Source organism: Chlorocebus sabaeus, chromosome 25 (genome assembly GCF_047675955.1).
Source record: "Chlorocebus sabaeus isolate Y175 chromosome 25, mChlSab1.0.hap1, whole genome shotgun sequence".
Taxonomy (NCBI): domain Eukaryota; kingdom Metazoa; phylum Chordata; class Mammalia; order Primates; family Cercopithecidae; genus Chlorocebus; species Chlorocebus sabaeus.
Window position 1 is genome coordinate 18,867,245 of NC_132928.1, and position 16,809 is coordinate 18,884,053.

The 16,809-nt window shown below is 40.1% G+C and overlaps 1 protein-coding gene across 10 annotated transcripts in view; it reads right to left on the bottom strand.

The window, feature by feature from the left end:
• The window catches only part of HHAT (hedgehog acyltransferase), a 360,770-nt gene that overhangs the window by 51,527 nt on the left and 292,434 nt on the right, over window positions 1-16,809 (bottom strand). For all 10 annotated transcript variants that reach the window (XM_007988546.3, XM_037985593.2, XM_007988547.3 and 7 more), the window contains one exon: window positions 191-335. In XM_007988546.3, the coding sequence (XP_007986737.1) occupies window positions 191-335 (145 nt within the window). The remainder of the gene's footprint in view (window positions 1-190; window positions 336-16,809) is intronic.

Below are 16,809 nucleotides of genomic sequence, written 5' to 3' on the forward strand. Positions count from 1 at the left end.
ATCAAAAAGAGGGGACACTTAAAGTCATAGCTAAACATAGGCAATTATTCCTGGCTAGTACTTTAGAGGTCACATACCATGAACATAACAATGAATGAGTTCCCCAAATCCCATCCATCCCATGTGTGATCCCATCCGCATACATGGAAAACAAGAAACTGATTGAAAATAGCACTGTCAAGCAACTTACCTTGTATGAAGATCCTATTCCAGTAGGTTTTCCCAACCTCATTGCCCCCCAGAAACACCAGGTTGGACAGGATCAGCATCGATGTGGAACAAGACGCAAGGGCAGCGTGGAATCGATGGCGAGCTTGTGGGGAGAAGTATCGGGTCTGTGAGAAAAATGGCAAGAAGGCGTCTCATGACAAGGGTGGAAAAAATGGGGCTAAGACATCATCCAGCTTTCTCTGTCACCAGCCCAGGGTGCCTCCCCACAGAGCCCGAACCAGGTCATTATTTAAACAGCTCTCAAAACTTCAATTCCAGTCTGGGTGTGGTGGCTCATGCCTATAATCTCACACTTTGGGAGGCTAAGGTGGGAGGATCACTTGGGCCCAGGAGTTTAAGACCAGCCTAGGCAACATAGTGATATACCATCTCTACAAAAACAATTTAAAACTTAGCTGGGCCCGGTGGCATGTGCCTGTAGTCCCAGCTACTTGGGAGGCTAAGGTGGGAGGACTGCTTGAGCCCAGGAGTTTGAAGCTGCAGTGAGCCATGATCACACCACAGGACCCCAGTCTGGGTGACAGAACAAGATCCTGTCTCAAAACAAAACAAAACCGTACTCCTGCAACATGTTCATTCTACCCTGAGGAAAGAAGTGACATACCCCAAGTTGTTTCTTTGAGGGAGAACAAAATGTGAGGGCTTCCCTCTGACATGTGGAATACAAGCACTGAAACCAGTTAGGATTTAGCGCCCTCCCTCCTCCACTTGTTTTCTGCATGTAAACCTACAGGTGCAAGAACTTCAAACTGCTGTCTGTGATAACTAGTATATATAGCTCCACGGAATTAGGTCAAGATCAGCATGATCCTCTGGGCCAGTTACAATGATCCTGGGAAGCCAGCCAACCGCCCCCTAAACCTGACATGCTATTAAGAGTAATCTCCTAACAAGGGTGTAGGACAATCAGTGTGAGCCGAGCCTACTGCTGGAATCAGAGCTCAGGCCCACACTTCACCCGCGGCACACATTGGCACTGAGGATGAAGTGTATCGGCATGCCTGAAATACTCAAGGCTGGAGGGATGCTTTACGGCATCACAATAAAGAATTCCACTTGTCCTTCCTAGTTCTTCATTGTACTTCTCCTTTTAAGATTTTCCTGGAGATTTCACAAAGCAAACAAAGCCTTTATTCTTCAGCACTGACTGTTCTGGGAGCCCCTCCGAAGTGAGGTCGTGGTGCAGCACTTGCACGGGGACCGCCCCGAGGGACTGTGTGTTCAGAATGAGAACCAGATACAGCACAGCAGGGGCTCAGGGTATCTGATAAGCACCTCCACCTAATCCACAGACACAGAGAAAGAGGGAGCAAAGGGTCTGGAGATATTTCCCAAATATCCTCCAGAAACCCACACATCTCTAGGGTCACATGCATCCTAATTTCAGCTGTGTTCCAATTACAAACAGAACTCGGAATAACTCAATGACAGCAGCCGATGCAATTCATGACAGGCAAAAAGGACTAAATTGGAGGGCGAGTCTTCAGCAAGAGGCTTACTTATTATGGCGGCCCTGCTGTGAATCTCCTGTGACTGCTTTGGAAGTCATGGTCAGTGTCCTCTCCATCTAGAGAAATGAATTTCTGATTCCTCCTGTTGTCTCCTGCCAGCCCCAGGGTCTCTTCTTAACTCTCAGATCTGGCGGCTACCCTCTATCTCCCCATCTTCCCACCCACGGCTCTCTGCTCCAACATCACTTTGGAACGTGCTTTTACTGCTGGCAAACACAAGTGTGGCCCGCTCACAGAGACGCTGTACGGTGGACAGTGAGATGTCTGCCTGACCATGGTTGTTCTGGAATGCTCTCCAGTGATGCAGAGTGTCCCTACTTAGAGGCCACCAGGCAAGATTACCTCTAGTCTTGCCCCTGCTCTAGGAGGCCACAGGCACGTACAGGAGGACACTGTCAGACAAGACCTGGTACAAGATAACTACATGGTGTGAAAACTGTTAATGAGAGAGAAATGGGGAAGGAGCAGGCTTATTATTCAGCACTCTTCACCTCTGAGAATAATGGGACATTAATCTACCACTTTCTGCATTCTAAAGCAGAGGAAGATATTTTCTGGGTATTACTGACTCAATTAGCAGTAACTAGGAAGGCAGGGTGAGAGGAAGTTGGGAGACGGGGGAAGATCCAAAATGGATTAAGAAAATATGAATTGTCTTAATTGACATAAGTGCATCCAAGTAATTCTCTCCAGATACTGCGGTTACTAACGAGACATTTGATTCCTAAGGGATCTGCTGAGTCTGACACTCCACCACTTCTGTTCTAACCACATCAGTCTCCCCCAGCCTCACATCCTGAGAAGGGAACACAAAGGCACTGTGTCATCTTTCCTTTGTTAACGTCAACTACTGAGAGTGCACATAGCTTGTTAAGCTAAGTGGCTCTTCTTTTGTGGGAAGTGACTACAATTATTAAATAATCAACAGAGAGGTACTGAGAGAGGAAGACTCTCTTTGCATGGGGCTGCTAAGCAGGACTGTGGAGCTGACACTTGGGGCGGGGTAAGGACTGGCCACAGCAGGAGGAGGAGCTGAGGGCCAAGGGAGGTGAGAACAGACAGTGTGTCTTGGAGGCATAAGGCTCCTCAGTCTAGCCCTGAGGCCCCAGCTCCTAGAGTTCTTCCTTTGATTCTGTGATTACCCCATATCTTTCCAAGCTGCATGGTTCCATGAGTTCCTGTATCTACTTAGGATAAAAAAAAGTCAAAATCATACCAACTGTGAAGGAGCTGCTGATCTCAGAGATAGGAAGGGAGGGGGGGCAGCTAAAATCTGGAACGAATGACTACAATCCAATTTTTATAAATGTTTTTTAAAAATTTGGAAATTAAAAAAAAAATTTAAATAAGCAAGAATGTTAAAAAGCACAGCCTGTTAGAATCAAACTAAAAGGATTTAAAGGAGAAATCAAGATGTCCATAGGCAATTCTTAATTATCCCCCAGGGTGAGTGGGTGGGAGACAAAATAGATGATGATCAAGGAATCCAAAAACCTACTTTTAACCAACAGCCTCATCCTCTGACAAAACTAGCCATGCCAATAAGCAGCAAAATGAACAGAGCGTTGCTCCTTTTCATGGTGAAACGGTAGGGAAAAAGAATGATGGGCCACAGGAAGGAAAAGGGGGTGGGATCTGTCCGATCCATCCACAAGAGGGTAATAACTAACAACAAAGGGGACAGGAGTCTCAGCTGCAATTCATCTCTCCTCTTTGCATTCTCTGGACACTTTGGAAGGTGATGGTTTTGACATCAGGGATCTCTCTCTCCACCTTGGGAACCCCCTGGCTCAGCCATTGGTTTATAGGAGCTCTAGGGGTAAGTTCCCAGGAGGAAACAGGTCATGTGGACAAAACTAGAAGGTATATTCCCTTGGACCAGGCAGCTACATCAATAAATTTAACTTTCGGAATCTCTAAGGCCACAGGGCCAAAGCCTCCACTTTAAAGACATTTTCTCTTATACTCTCTTTTCCGTAGTCCTACAGCAATTACCCCGGTGGTCCTTCATCACCAGGATGCAGGCCTCTCACAAGTGGGAGGCATGCCTCAAGTGTTAAGTCACTATCCTCATGGCTTAGGTACTTGAAAACTCCCTTGACAAGAGAACTCATTATGAAGAATTGTAAACGAATGGGGGAATATCAGAAGACAGTGAAAAGCCATCAGGTATGACAAAGAGAATTGCCAAGTTGATCAGCTAAGGCAATAATGGACAAATAGAATATGATTTTCATTAATATGAATTTATCAGGACAAAAGAGAGCTCTGGTCTGGTCCTGGTCTCTTCTCAGAGCATAGATTGGTCTGTAGCAATCTGATTTTCTGGCAGCAAAAAACTGGGAGTGGCACTATCCCCAGGAGATGTCTGAAAAGTTGCTGGGCATTTTTGGTTGTCTCAATGACTACAAGGCAATATGACATTTGGTGGGCAGGGGCCAGGGATGATAAGCACACTGCAATGTGCAGGACAGCCCTGTCCTGCCCAAAAGGTCAGCAGAGCCCTGTTGAGAAAGGGTGAATTGTTCTCCTCCACATTCATCACAGAGCAGAGTTCTCACTTGGTCTATGTGGGCATTAGGAGCAATGCCAAAAATGTGCCCCCTTTCCTTTGGGATCCAGAGAAATGCATCCCAATGCAGGGAATGTTCCCTCACAGCATTCGACCACTAGGCCCCTCCTATCCTGCCCACCTGGAGGGTGAGGAGGAGCCTCCTGTGCCCCCGGCCACAGACAGGCAAGGTGTAGCCACCAATTCCAAGCTTCCTCCCCTGACATTCCTGAAATCCAGAAGAAAAAGGAAGAATGGGAGGTGGGGCACTTTAGAATCACTTTGTTCTCAGGCAGGGGTGACCAGTTCTCTACATGGTCTCTACGGTATACGACAGAGGGGTGGGTCGGGCAGTTTCTCTTCCTGTGAATGTGAATATACCCACTCTTCAGGTGCAAGGGCAGGTGCTAGACTTTTGGCCTGGTTACAGCAAGCCCCTCAGAACACTCAGAGCACAGGCCTAGGGCTAACCTCCAATTCCTCTGAGTAGTTTGCTTGTGATCCAAGAGACTGACATGGGATGGGGGAACGTCATGACAACACTCAGCTATGGCAACACTTGACTTTAAACTTCCCTCTCAGACACTGACTTCCAATGGGAAGGACTGCAACCCAAACCAACTAAACCTTAGGGCTAAACTAAACTTATGTCAAACTCCTTTGTACTTCCAGGTGTGAGGTGTCTGTGGCTTCCTGTGTATATTCAAATCTCCATGGCAACTCATCCATCTTTTCCAGGCAGCATCCTTTCCCTGGAAATCACAGGATTGGTGGGGGCAAACAAGCCAGGGATGGGGGGCTGCAGGAATGTGGGTCAAAAGCAAAGCTAGAAACATACGTGGAGATGGGAGACAGATGGCACAGTTGGGCTGGAGGTTGTGGGCTTGCCAGCCCCTCACTCATCCACGGACAGGCTGCATGTGGGGCTGAGATGGGAGGTGGGGACAGGCTGAGCATCTGGAGGAGCAGATGGCCGGAGGAATGGCTGCTGGAGACTGTGACAAAGGCTTGGCAAGTGGGACCTGATGCTGCTTATTTTTAAGTGGTGGAGAAGCTAAAAACAGAAACTGGGTGGGTTTGAGCAGCTGGACACAGTTCTTCCATATAATCACTGAAGTTTTCCATTTTCTAATAAAAATGCTAACCAGAGGGTAAGAGAGGATGAAAAAGGCAATGACAAGGGAGGGGTTGGTGGAGACCAGAGAGAGCAAATGAGCGGTGAACACCCCACAGACTGTTAAGATGAGGCCAGAGACAACAAGAGACACAATTATAACTCTCAAGAAAGAGAAGAATGATCAGAGTGACACAATCAAGGTCAGGAGGACTCAGATTCCAGTCACTCCAGGGCCCATGTCCCATCTCTGTGCTAACCTGTAGGATGTTTCCCCTTCTCAAAACATTCAGTCATTTTCAGCTAGAAGTCTGTGTTTCACCAGTTTCCCCTCTCTCATGTGCCTACCAGCTTAGTAGGTTCCTCAAGGATAGGGCAGGACTGTTTCTCAACTATGCACCATCCAAGAGCCACATATATCCTATGTGTGCTCAATAATTAGCTATCACCAGTCTCGCTCTTTGCCCTAAGTAAGTTACAGAATCTCCTGAGTTCCTAAATGTTCTATCCCACCCTATATCCAAGCTGAATGAATACATGAAGACCCTCTGAAAGCAATACCTCCTCCTTCCTTCAAGTGTACAGAGCTTCAAACAACAGCAGGTCAATGCAGTTACATTCTCCGAACTCTGTGCATGCTCCTGAGAGAGAATCAAATACCTGCAGCAATGAAGGCAAAGCCAGTTTTGTTTAACTGGACAAGTTACCTTCCTCACACTTTAGATGTCCAGCTTAGTTTAAAAACTGCAGAGGCCAAAGTTTAGCATTTAAATCCATGCAGTACGTGAAAAAATTTCAGAGTACTCTCAAATAACTAAGGAAACAACTGGCTCTGTCTAGTCAGAGAACTTAAGCCATGTTTGGGGTGCCTGGGGTCCTGCTAAAAGTTCTGGATTGAGCAATAGTACTGCCTCACCCTGAGTTCTTACTTTTCTACTGCCGTGGCTCCACCTCCAGTCTGCACATCTCTGCTTCGAGTTTTCCAGAAGCCACAACTTTAACTGATATGTCATACTCTAGCCTTTCTCCCTCTAGTTCGTTAAGCACATTATGTGTCTCTACTCTGCAAAATGCTTTGATATTTCTTCACTGCTTAGAGACTGAAATCCAAAGTGGGAAGACACTTTAAACTGGATCCCATTTTACTTCCCAATCTTAACTCTCCCCACTTTTTATCAATGACATGGCTGTCTTCAGTGTTCCCCAAACATAACATGTGCTTCCATATTTATGTGACTTAGCAAAAGCTGTTCTCTCTACTTTGAATGCATCTTCCTTATTCTTCAAGTCCCAGCTTAATGTCAGCTCAGGAGAGCAACAGCTTTGGACCAGCCTAACTTGGGTTTAGGTTCTATATTTCTACTTTTTATCTGTGTTGCCCAGGATGTGCTGAGGCTCTTCATTTACCTAATTCACATTGGTATTAGCACAGTCAGTTACCCATTTTCTGTTTCTATAACCCATGGGCTAGACAACATCTATCTAAGTTTTAGATAAATACAGTTTGTGATGCAAAAAATTCACCGTGTGAGCAGCTTTACTTATACTGTAAAATAGGTAAAAACAATTCATATTTTACAAATGAAGAACTAGAAAAGCAGAGAGATTAAGTAACTTACCCGGATTATAGACTGATAAGTGCAGTGCAAGAATTCACGTTTCTCTAATTGAACATCTTCATGCTCCTACTACATTACACAACTTCATATCTGTGAGGCAGTGTGGATTCCCTTCTCTCAACTGCAACCTTCAAGATCTTTGCCTTTTGAGTGCCATACACAAAGTGGATTTTCAAAAAGTATTTGTTCAACAAATACGTCACGCATGTATCCCACTAACAATGGTTGGCAGATACCAACTGTTGATTTCAAATGCCATATGTCTTCAAGAACATATGGCTTACAATGACACTGGAATTTTTAAAAGTAACTGGGATCTACCAGTGCAGTAGGAGATTTAGCAAATCTCCCTACAAAGTGATATCTAACAGAGCAAAATAGAAATATAAAATATCTGCATAAAAATTAATAGGCCCTGGGGGAAAAGGGGGGTTGGAGAGATGTTGGCTGGTCAAAGGATTCAAAATTTCAATTAGATAGGAGGAATAAGTTGAAGTAATCTATTGTATAACACAGTGACTATATAGTTAATAACAATATATCATATTCTTGAAAATCACTGACAGAGTAGATTTTAAGTGTTGTCACCAAAGAAAATAAGTGAGGTAGGGCATGTTAATTTGCTTAATTAAGCCATTCCACAGGTATACACATTTCAAAATATGTTTTACACAATACATTTTTATGTGTCACTTAAAAATTTTTAAAGGAAAACAATAAGCCAAGCATCCAAATGAGAAAGAAGTAAAATGATTTCTGTTCACAGATTACACGTACAAAACCCTAAAAATTCTACCAAAAATGTTAAACAAATTCAGCAAAGTTGCAGGATACAAAAATCAATGCGCAAAAAAACAGTTGTGTATCTCTATACACTAACAATGAGAAACCTGAAAAGGAAATTAAGAAAGCAATTCTATTTATAATGGCATTAAAAAGAATAAAATACTTACGAATAAACTTAACCAGGGAGGCAAAAAATTTGTATAATGAAACTACAAAACAATGCTGAAAGAAGACATAAATACAAAGACATCCCACATTCATAGATGGGAGGAATTTTTTTTTTTTTTTTTTTTTTTTTTTTTTTTTTTTTTTTTTTTTGAGGCAGGGTCTCACTCTATCTCCAGGCTGGAGTGCAGTGGCACAATCATGACTCACTGCAGCTTCGACTTCCTGGGCTCAAGCAATCCTCCCACCTCAGCCTCCTAAGAAGCTGGGACCACCACAGGTGTGGCTAATTGCAATTGGCTAATTGTTTACTTTTTTGTAGTCTCACTATGCTGCCCAGGCAGGTCTTAAACTCCTGCGCTCAAGTGATCCTCCCACCTCAGCCTCACAAAGTGATGGAATTATAGGCATGAGCCACTGCACCCAGTTGGGAAGAATATTGTTAAAATAACAATACTACCCAAAGTTATCCACAGATTCAATATAATCCCTATCAAAATCCCAATGACATTCTTTGGAAAAACAGAAAACCCCATCCTAAAATTCATCCAAGATCTCAAATGGCCAAAACAACATTGAAAAAGCAGAACAAAGTTGCAGGACACAAACTTGCTAATTTTAACACTTAAAACAAAGCTACAATAATCAAAACGGTGTGGTACTGACATAAAGATAAACATATAGACAAATGGAATAAAATAGAGAGACCAGAAATAAACCCTTATATATGGTTAAATAGTTTTTGACAAGGCCAAATGATTCTCAACAAGGGCAGAAAGAGCATTTAATGAAGAAAGAACATTCTTTCCAACAAATGGTTCTGGAAAAACTGGATATACACATGCAAAAGAATGAAACTGGACCCTTATACTATATACAAAAATTAACTCAAAAGGGTTCAAATATCTAAAAAGAAGAACTAAAACTATAAAACTCTTAAAAGAAGACGGGGGAGACCTTCATGACATTGGATTTAGCAATGATTTCTTGGCTATCACACAAAAAGCACAGTCAACAAAAGTAAAAAGAGATAAACTTGACGTTACCAAATTTAAAACTTTTATGCATTAAATGATACTATTAACAGAGTAAAAAGACAACCCAGGAATGGGAGAAAATATCTGCAATCACATATTGATAAAGAGTTTAATATCCAGAATATATCAAGAACTCCTACAATTCAACAACAACAAAAAAGCAATTTAAAAAACTGGACAAAGAACTTGAATAGACATTTATCCAAAGAAGATATACACATGGCCAATAAGCACATAAAAAATCATAAAGGAAATGCAAATCAAAACCATGAGATATCACTTCACACCTTCTAAGGTGGCTATATCAAAAATGAAATAACAAGTGTTGATGAGGATGAGAAGAAATTTGAAGCCCTGTGCATTGCTGGTGAGAATGTAAAATGGTACAGCCACTGTGGAAAACAGTGTATAGGTTCCTCAAAAAATTAAACACAAAATTGCCATATGATCCAGCAATTTCATTTCAAGGTATATACAAAAAAGAATTGAAAGGGACTCAAACATATATTTGTATACCAATGTACACAGCAGTATTATTCACAATAGACAAAAGGTGGAAGCAACCCAAATGTCTATCAATGGATGAGTAAACAGAGTAACATATACATAAAATGGCATTTTAGCCTTAAAAAGGAAAGAAGTTTTGACGTATGCCACAACATGAATGAACTTTGAAGACATTATACTGAATGAAATAAGCCAGATACAAAGGGACAAACATTGTATGGCTGCACTTATATAAGATACCTAAAACAGTCAAATTAATAGATACAGAAAATAGAATAGTGGCTACTAGGGATGGAGGGAGAAGATGAGAGATTTCAGATTAGGATGATGAAAAAGTTCTGGAGATTGAAGGTGGTGATGGCTGCAAAACAATATGAATGTATTTAATACCCCTGAATTGTATACCCAAATGTGGTTAAAATGGCAAATTATATGTTAAGTATACATCATCACAATGAAAACATTAACAGGCCTTTGCTAATAGATATACGGAACAATGAATACATGCAATTTTCAAATGCAGGTGGACCATAATCAAACTCTACATGTATTAAACCAGGAAAGGAGCCTAAATACATTCTAAGAAGTTATCATGAAGGCCAGTATCATCCTGATGCCAAAACCTGGCAGAGATACAACAAAAAAAGAACACTTCAGGTCAATATCCTTGATGAACATTGATGCAAAAATCCTCAATAAAATACTGGCAAACCAAATCCAGCAGCACATCAAAAAGCTTATGCACCACGATCAAGTTGGCTTCATCCCTGGGATGCAAGGTTGGTTCAACATATGCAAATCAATAAAGGTAATTCATCACATAAACAGAACTAAAGACAAAAAAACCCACATAATTATCACAATAGATGCAGAAAAGGCCTTCGGGAAAATTCAACATCCCTCCTTGTTAAAAACTCTCAATAAACTAGGTATTGAAGAAACATACCTCAAAATATAAGAGTGATATGTGACAAACCCACAGCCAACATCCTACTGAATGAGCAAAAGCAGAAACTGTTCCCCTTGAAAACCAGCACTAGACAAGGATGCTCTCTCTCACCATTCCTATTCAACATTGTATTGGAAGCTCTGGCAAGGGCAATCAGGCAAGAGAAAGAAATAAAGCGCATTCAAATAGGAAGAAAGGAAGTCAAATTATCTTTGTTTGGAGATAACATGATCCTATCTTTAGAAAATCCCATCATCTTCTCAGCAAACTATTGCAAGAACAGAAAACCAAACACCGCATGTTCTCACTCATAGGTGGGAATTGAACAATGAGATCACTTGGACACAGGAAGGGGATCATCACACATTGGGGCCTATTGTGGGGAGAGGGGACGGAGGAGGGATAGCATCAGGAGATATACCTAATGTAAATGACGAGTTAATGGGTGCAGCAAACCAACATGGCACATGAATACATATGTAACAAACCTGCACGTTGTGCACATGTGCCCTAGAACTTAAAGTATAACAATAAAAAAAGTGTGTGTATATATATATATATATATATATATATATATATATATATATATATATATATATATATATAAAGAAAACCCCATCATCTCAGCCCAAAAGCTTCTTAAGCTGATAAGCAACTTCAGCAAAGTCTCAGGATATAAAAAGAATGTGCAAAAATCCCTAGCATTCCTATACACCAACCACAGGCAAGCAGAGGGCTAAATCATGAATGAACTGCCACTAACAATTGCTACAAAAAGAAAAAAATACCTAGTAATACAGCTAACAAGGGAAGTGAAGGACCTCTTCAAGGAGAACTACAAACTACTGCTGAAAGAAATCAAAGAGGACACAAATGGAAGAACATTCCATGCTCATGGATGGGAATAATCAATATCGTGAAAATGGCCATACTGTCCAAAGTAATTCATAGATTCAGTGTTATTCCCATTAAACTATCATTGACATCCTTTACAGAATTATAAAAAACTATTTTAAAATTCATATGGAACCAAAAAAGAGCCCAAATAGCCAAGGCAACTCCTAAGCAAAAAGAACAAATCTGGAGGGATCACACTACCTGACTTCAAATTATAGTATAAGGCTACAGTAACCAAAACTATGTGTCTGGTATAAGAACAGACACATAGATCGATGGAACAGAATAGAGAACCCAGAAATGAGACCGCATACCTAAGCCATCTGATCTTCAACAAACCTGACAAAAAAAGCAATGGGGAAACAATTCCCTATTTAATAAATGGTGCTGGGAGAACTGGCTAGCCACATGCAGAAAACTGAAACTGGACCCCTTCCTTATACCATATAAAAATTAATTCAAGATGGATTAAAGACTTAAATATAAAATCCAAAACTATAAAAACCCTAGAAGAAAATCCAGGCAATACTATTCAGGGCATAGGCACAGGCAAAGTTTTATGACAAAATCCCCAAAAGTGATTGCAACAAAAGCAAAAATTGGCAAATGGTACCTAACTAAACTAAAGGGCTTCTGCACAGCAAAAGAAACTATCATCAGAGTGAACAGACAACTTACAGAATGGGAGTAAATATTTGTAATCTATCCATATGACAAAGGTCTACTATCCAGCATCCATAAAGAACTTAAATAAATTTACAAGAGAAAAACAAGCAACCCCATTAAAAAGGAGGGAAAAGACATGAATGACACTTCTCAAAAGAAGGCACAAATGTGGCCAACATATTTTTAAAAAGCTCAACATCACTGATCATTACAGAAATGCAAATCAAAACCACAATGAGATAGCATCTCATGCCAGTCAGAATGGCAGTTATAAAAAAGTCAAAACAACAGATGCTAGTGAGGTTGCAGTTGCAGAGAAAACAAAACAAAACAAAACACTTTTACACTGTTGGTAGGAGTGTAAGTTAGCTCAACCATTGTGGAAGGCACTGTGGCAATTCCTCAAGGACCTAGAGGCAGAAATACCATTTGGCCCAGGAATCCCATTACTGGGTATATACCTAAAGGAATATAAATCATTCTATTATAAAGATACACGCACACGTATGTTCATTGCAGCACTATTCACGATAGCAAAGATGGAGTCAATCTAAATGTCCATCAATGATAGACTGGACAAAGAGAAATGTGCTATATATACACCATGAAATACTGTGTAGCCAAAAATAAAAATGAGATCACATCCTTTGCAGGGACATGGATGGAGTTGAAAACCATTATCATCAGCAAACTAATGCATGAACAGAAAACCAAGCACCGCATGTTCTCACTTACAAGTGGGAGCTGAATGATGAGAACACATGAACCCACGGTGGGGAACAACACACAATGGGGCCTGCTGAGGGGCTAGAGAGAGGGAAAACATCAGGAAGAATAGCTAATGGACGCTGGACTTACTACCTTAAAATCATCACTTAATACCTAGTGATGAGATGATCTGTACACATACCACCATGGCACACATCTACCTATATAATAAACCTGCACATCCTGCACACATACCCCTAAACTGAAAAGTTGAAAAAATAAAGAAAAACAGTTACCATAAAAGCTATGCTCACTGACAACATTGCAATAAAATAATGAATAACAACAATTTGCAATAATTAACACACCATTACATTTTTTAAAATTTCATTCATTCAAACCAAAAGTGTTTATTTAAGGAAAAATAAAATGAGTAAACTTTAGCAATTTTTATCAATTAAGAAAATAAGGTAAAATAAATAATATATATAGAAAATTTTTAAATCTTTGGAGATTATATAACAATATATTTAGAGATATAGCTTAAAAAGGTAAATTATCTAGAAAATATAAATTACCTCAATTTTGAATAAAAGAAGTAGAAAGTTTGAAAAAGCATAAACATGGTGATATGGTTAGGCTTTGTGTCCCCACACTTATCTTGAATTGTAATCCCCATAATCACCAAGCGACAAGGGAGAGACCAGGTGGAGGTCATTGAATCATGGGGGTGGTTTCCCCCATGCTGTTCTCACGAGAGTGAGTTTTCATGAGATTTGATGGTTTTATAAGGGGCTCTTCCCCCTTCGCTTGGCACTTCTTCCTTCAGCCTTGTGAAGAAGGTGCCTTTTCATGATTGTAAGTTTCCTGAGGCCTCCCCAGCCATGTTGAACTGTGAGTTAATTAAACCTTTTTCCTTTATAAGTTACCCAGTCGTGAAAAGTTCTTTACAGCAGTATGGAAATGGACTAACACACATAGAAAAACTGAATTAGTGGTTAAAGCCCTATGTTCAAAGAAAATTCACCTAAATGATTTTTAGTTAATTATTTTTAGAGATGGTGCCTTACTCTGTCACCCAGGCTAGTGTGCAGTGGCATGATTATAGCTCACTGGAGCCTTGAACTCCTGGGTTTATGTGATCCTCCTGCCTCAGTCCCCTGAGTAGCTGGGAGTATAGGTACGTGCCACCATGCCTGGCTAATTTTTTTTAAATTTTTGTAGAGATGGGGTCTCACTATGTTGCCTAGGCTTGTCTCAAACTCGTAGCCTCAAACAAACCTTCTGCATTGGCCTCCCAAAGTGCTAGCATTACAGGTGTGAGCCACCATGCCTGGCATACAGGTGATTTTAATGAGCAAAGTCTACCAGATGGTCAAGAAGAGACAAATTCCATTTCACAAAAACTTTTTTGGAGAGTAGAAAACCATGGAAAGCTTCCACTCATTTCATGACATTAGCACAGCCCTGATATCAAAGTCATAAAAACTTTCACTTTAACGGTGGAAGAAAGGCTAGCTTCCAGTTTTCTTATGTTAGCTTTTTATGACTAACCAAATTTCTTTCCACGTTTAATGGTGTGTTAATTATTGCAAATTTCCACCAAATTTCTTTCCAAATTTAGTGGTGTGTTAATTATTGGTAATTTTTGTTGTTGTTCATTTTTATTACCTTAAAAAATACAAATTAAATAGCAGCAAGTCAAATACAAGAGTAACTTAAAAACACTCTCCATGGAGTAAGATTTATCCCAGGAATGGAAGGGTGATTCAATATTAGAAACATAACAGATAATCTACGTAACTCATGGAAAATAATCTTATGATCACTCAATAAATGATGATAAAGCATTGGGTAAAATTGTACACTCATTCACAATAAAAACCTCTAGAGGACTAGAAAAAGAGAAAGCATATGTAAGCTGAAAAAGAGGATATACCAAAATCCCAGAGCAAGCATTCCCATAAACTTCAAGATAAAGACATTTTATCCTCTATTATCCAAAGCTGTACAAAATATCCTAGTCAGTACAATGAGATAATTGGATGTAGTAAGAGTTATAATTGTTGGCAAAGACAAGATTGTCATTATTTGTGGGTGATGTGACCATCGATATAGAAAATTCAAAAGAAATAAGTGGCAAATTAGCAGAGCTAACAAAAGATTTAGACAACATAAATGCAAAAGGTTAACTCAATACAAAAATCAGTACTTTTCCTATACCAAAGCAATGATACAAAAAGAAGTATGCAAGACTTCTAAGAAGAAATGATGAAACTTTATGTAAGACCATAAGAGAAGATTTGAATAATTAACGTTTGCTATGGTTTGAATGATGGTGTCCCTTCCAAAATTCATGTTGAAACTTAATCCTCATTGTGGTGGTATTAAGAGATGGGACCTTTAGGGGAGTGATTAATTCATGAGAGCTTCACCCCATGAATGGATCTGGGCTCTTTTAAAAGGGCTTGTCAGAGTGGATTCACTCTCTCTACCCCTTCATCTTTCTTCCTTCTGCCATGTGAGGACACAGCATTTGTCCCCTCTGGAGAATGCAGCAACAAGATGCCATCTTGGAGGGAGAGACTGGGTCCTCACCAGACACTTAAATGGCCAGTGTCTTGATCTTTGACTCCCAGCCTCCAGGACTCTAGGAAATAAATTTCTGTTCCTCATAAATTACCCTGTCTCAGGTATTTTATCATAGCAGCACAAATGGACTAAGACAATATTAACTGTACTCAAATCATACTGCAATTCAATGCACATCTAGCAAATTCCAGTAAAAATACCAAAGGGAGTTTTGGGGAACTTCACCAGTTCTAAAATTCAGACGGAAGAGTCAACAGGCAAAACTAGCCAATGCAATTCTGAAAAAATGCCAAAAACAGGTAGGGGCTTTCCCTAGCAGAAATCAGGACACAATATAAAACTCTAGTATTTAAAACTAAAACAATCAACTAGATCAAAGCAACAGAATAGATAGCCAAAAAGTGAATCCATGTATATTTTGATATTTACTATATATTCAAGGTGATCTTTTAAATAACTGGGGAAAGTATAGAGTATTCAATAACATAATTTTAAAATGTAAAAACAATTCATAACTGCAGGCTATACAAAAACAATCAATTGACCAAATCTGGCTCATGGGCCTTAGTTTGCCAACTCCTGTGTCCTATTTTATTCTTGGTAACTACCCTAAAGAAACACGTACACACGTGTACAAGGAAGCTCAAAATGGAATCTTCACTGCAGACGCATTATTTGCAAGCGAAAAAAAAAAAAAAAAAAAAATAGAAGCAACCTGAATTTTCAACAGGAGAATGGCTGAATGATATCTCCATACCATCCATACCATTCCTGATTACACAGATCTGCATACACTATCATAGAAACATCTTCACAGCATATCAGTGAGGAAGAAAACTGCAAACTTTATAATATTCCTTAAACCACACAAACACAAAATACCAAAGGTATGGGAGACTATATTCGAACTGATAACAATGGTTACCTCTTGGGGAGGAAAATGAGCAGGGTGTGTTTGTTGGGGGGTGGGTATCCCAGAGGACTTTCAGCTTCATCTCTCTATACGTATTTTTTAAAAGTATATGGTCGTGAATGACTTCATTAAGTTAAAAAGAAGTAACAAGGGAAAAACAAACAAAAGAAAACCTAGGAATCTTTCCACTAAATGACCTTAGACCTCAGCCATCTCCCTTGAGCATAAAGAGTCAAGGCACATGGGTGGGAAGATGAAAGTCTGACGACCATCACACCCAAGTGATAGCTGCACATGGTACTGAGGGCCTCCCTCTCCAGGCTACACTTAGGTCCCTTGGGACTAGTGAATACGCCTAGGATGTGACAGCTGTGGCCTCAGCTACATCGTGTCAAAACCACAAAAACAACAGTTTAAAGCAAGGCCTCCTTTTTAAGTAATCTTAATATTTTAAAATCTAAGAATGATTCACCAAGTGATAGGACACAAAACTCCTCTACTGATATCCAATTAAACATAATAAACATCCCTGATCCCTTTGCAAGTCTCATTAAAATGCATGT